We start from the raw sequence: 3754 nt of genomic DNA, 5'->3' as shown, positions 1-3754 counted from the left end.
GGGTGCGTTAGGCTCCTTTGCACCCTAAGTGTCCTATTTCCTTCTTAATCTCAGCCCTTGGATCCTTGAATTGGATGGTTGTGATTTTGAGGAAGAGCCTTTGGAGATGCTTCTCGAGCCCTTCTCTAAGGACCAGCTCACTCTTCTAATCAAAGAAGCGCTTGGAAAACACCCAGATCTGGCTGAGATTGTGCACAGGATGGCTGACTCCGACCCTGCCCACTGCAAGATTTTTGTCCACGGCCTTGGTTGGGATGCCAATGCGGAGACGATTACGTCGGTGTTTGGGAAGTATGGCGAAATTGAGGACTGTAAGGTGGTTAGAGACAAGAATACCGGGAAATCGAAGGGATATGGTTTCATTCTTTTCAAGAATAGGGATGGGGCTCGTCGCGCTCTCAAGGAACCTCAGAAGTTGATTGAAGGCAGAATGACTTCTTGCCAACTGGCGTCGTCTGGGCCAGTTCAGACTCCCACGCAGACTGCAGCGCCGTCCGTTTCTGTACCACCCGCGTCAGAGTACACACAGAGGAAGATATACGTTAGCAATGTGTCTGCCGAACTTGAGCCGAAAAAGCTTTTGGACTACTTCTCCAAATTTGGGGAGATCGAGGAAGGGCCTTTGGGTTTGGATAAACAGACTGGAAAGCCTAGGGGTTTCTGTTTGTTTGTGTATAAGAGTATTGAGAGTGCGAAAAAGGCGCTGGATGAGCCGCACAAGCATTTTGAGGGTCAGATACTGCACTGCCAGAAGGCAATTGATGGCCCGAAACACAGCAAGGGTTTCTTCAACCAGCAGCATGGTCAGCAGCAGCCGCAGCCACAGCAACATCATCACCAGGGGCACCAAGGGTATTATCATCATCAGGCTAAGAAAGGGAGATATGCTGGTAGTGGTGGTGTGGGGCACACAGGTGGACACTTGATGGCCCCAAGTGCGGGACCTGCTGTTCCTTCTGTAGGGTTTAATCCAGCAGTTGCCCCTGCGGCTATAGGACAGGCTGTGGCAGCACTGCTGGCCACTCAGGGGGCTGGATTGGGAATTGGCAATTTGCTCGGGGGGATTGGAAATCCACAGGGTGTACCACCTATGATGAACAATGCAGGTTACGGAGGTCAGGGCGCTGGTGGCTATGGAGGTCAACCTGGTATGCAGGGGGGTTATGGTGGCCAGCCACAGATGGGTCAGGGTGGTGTAAGGCCACATCAGGGTGGGGCACCCTATATGGGTCATGGTCACTAGGTTGGACTAAAAACTGCTTGAACTTCTTCTCCATTGGAGATCACTTAGATGATGGAAGTGGATGTTTAAATATGTTAGCATTAAATGGATGATTGTTACGAGGTCAAGTAGTGAAAAATTAAAAACAAGCTCGAGTGTATGTATTAATATCCTTCCGCGCTATTCCAAAAAATTAGGCCATCTGTAAAAAAGATTGATGCTTTGTGCATCTTTTTTTGAAGCACTTTTTATTAAAACTCCTGCTGTGATTATGACTCAATAGTTATATATGCTCTCGTCATTCAGGTAATATTACTTTTTGGTTCAGTAACCATCCACATGTTTCTCATAGTAAGTTACCCAGATTTCGCAGTTCTATGCATCATTTTTCATGATTTTACGAGTTCACTATACTCCCCTTTTGGTTAAACTTTTCAATGTGACTCAACTTCAGTGCATAGTTTCTTATGATCAAAAATTTGTTTTGCTTTTCAAATTATTTTTTTTATGTTTTTTTCATTGTGCAGATTCTTCATAAATGCATCAAACTTTTAGTTTTGGACTCTGGTGATTCTTCTGAAGTTCGGGCAATCATGCAAATGAAGTCTTTCCTTGTAGCAAAAAGTTTCCATTTGCCTAAAGACTAGAATCTAAAATATGTATCATGTTTCTCTTTTTCTTACTTCTATCTGTCTGAATATTTTCTAAAATGTCTTACTTTGGTCTTATTACAACTTTCCCAAAGGGTTGAGAACCAGTGGCTTGATTCCTACTTCTGTGTCTTTGAGATTTGAGTGCGTCGGTTTCCTATCTATTTTTACTTTGAATTTTAGCATTAATATTTCTTCCGTTTGATTTATTTTATAATTCAGCCTTTGTGCTACAATGTAGTTTTTGTAAACATAACTTCTTTTGATTACCCGGATTAAGAAAAAGTATGGTCCTTTGCATTGATCTCTAAGCAGACGATTTAATGGGTTTCTGAAGTGGCATCTTCAGTACCTTGATTTTGACTAACATTCATCGTAGTTTGTTCTTGTAACAACATTGGTGCAGGAACTTATAGTGACAGTGCAACTGAAAGCCTTCCATGTCAGTGCAACTGCCAATTCTTTGCCTTGTGCTGTTGTTCATCGCACATGAGATGTTGACCAATACTTTCTAGGTCGCACATAGTTCAGATGCGTTTAAGTCGAGTATGTTCTGAGGTATAAAAGCTTACAGGCTACATAAAAAGTGGCGTAATTCTTCATGTGGGTGACTTTCTCAATTGACTCTTCAAGTTTCATATGGTCTCATCTTCTGTTTGTTGAAAATTGCGGATTTGATTCAGTATCAAGCTTTCCTTAAACTGATTTCTCAAATTTGACTTCGAACACATTGTGTTGCATGGTCTTCTCTCTTGGTAAGCCTAGGGCTAAAATCTTATTTTTGGCATCATATTCCCATTCCAATCTCGGAGGGTTGATGAATTTTGAAGTTGATGCTGGAAGAGCTTGCTGCTAATCTTGATACGGATAGCAGGTAATGGCCCCTTGTCACCAGGGAAGGCCTCAGTGTAAGTCATCAAGCAACTCCACCTTTTTGAAGAAACTATTCTCCATAATGCCATGAAATAGTGCTCGATATGGCATATATTTATGTACCAGGAAACATAAGTACTGTTCAACTTATCGTTGTGGATGTCTGTTGATTATGATCCATGTCGGTGGCTTAGTACAAAGAAGTCTGATTTGAGGTTCCTAGGTATTAAAATTCCGGAATAGGTAAGGACTTCAAATTGGCTAAAGAGAAGGGATGGTAGGGGTGTTGTACAGATCAGGAAACATAAGTTGCAAATGGTTGAGACATGAGAAGGAATTGTGTGTAAATACTTATTTCGGTGTGGATGAATTGATGATCTCTAGCGAAGGTACGTATTCTCTAACCCGTGTCCACAACGTGCCTAGTCTTAGTATCTTCCTTGATGTATGAAGTATAGTTATTCGTTCATTTAACAAATACAAGCAAAATAATGTGCTATTTGTAACAACGGATCACTAATGACATCCATATCCCACAAAAATTTATAACGAAAAAGAATCTGAATGAGATTGAACATTGTGAAAACGTTAAAGAATTAAAAAAAATGTTAGAAATTGGATAAAGCCTCGTCCTGCACTTAAATTGCTTTGTTATATTAGAGAATCTACTTGAGTGCCTCTATTGTTAGTTAACAATTTTTAAAACTCAAAACATATTTTTTTGGGTATATTTTTAAACATATTTCTTTTGAGTATACGTCGCATTAAAAAGTAGTCCAATCATTTGGCAAATTCAAATTTTATACTCCTTCCGTCTCCTAAAAGATGTCTCTCTTTTCTTTTTAATTTGTCTCGTTAAAAATGTCACATTTTTACTTTTGGAAAAAGTTCTCTCTTATATAAATTTAAAATTTATTTTCTCTCACCGCTTAACACACTAAACAAAATCATTTAAAATCTTGTGTCGTTTCACAATTATGACAACTTTTATGGGATAGAGGGAGTATCA

The 3754-nt window shown here is 40.3% G+C and overlaps 1 protein-coding gene across 1 annotated transcript; it reads left to right on the top strand.

Moving 5' to 3' along the window:
• Nucleotides 1–77: 77 nt before the first annotated feature.
• LOC125204673 (UBP1-associated protein 2A-like) lies at nucleotides 78–3149 on the top strand. The gene is made up of 2 exons (XM_048103381.1): nucleotides 78–1243; nucleotides 1750–3149. The coding sequence occupies exon 1, from the start codon at nucleotides 107–109 to the stop codon at nucleotides 1241–1243; it is 1137 nt and encodes a 378-aa protein (XP_047959338.1). The 5' UTR covers nucleotides 78–106; the 3' UTR covers nucleotides 1750–3149.
• Nucleotides 3150–3754: the final 605 nt, after the last annotated feature.

Source organism: Salvia hispanica, chromosome 2 (genome assembly GCF_023119035.1).
Source record: "Salvia hispanica cultivar TCC Black 2014 chromosome 2, UniMelb_Shisp_WGS_1.0, whole genome shotgun sequence".
Lineage (NCBI taxonomy): Eukaryota > Viridiplantae > Streptophyta > Magnoliopsida > Lamiales > Lamiaceae > Salvia > Salvia hispanica.
This window is presented reverse-complemented; position numbering and strand designations above follow the sequence as displayed.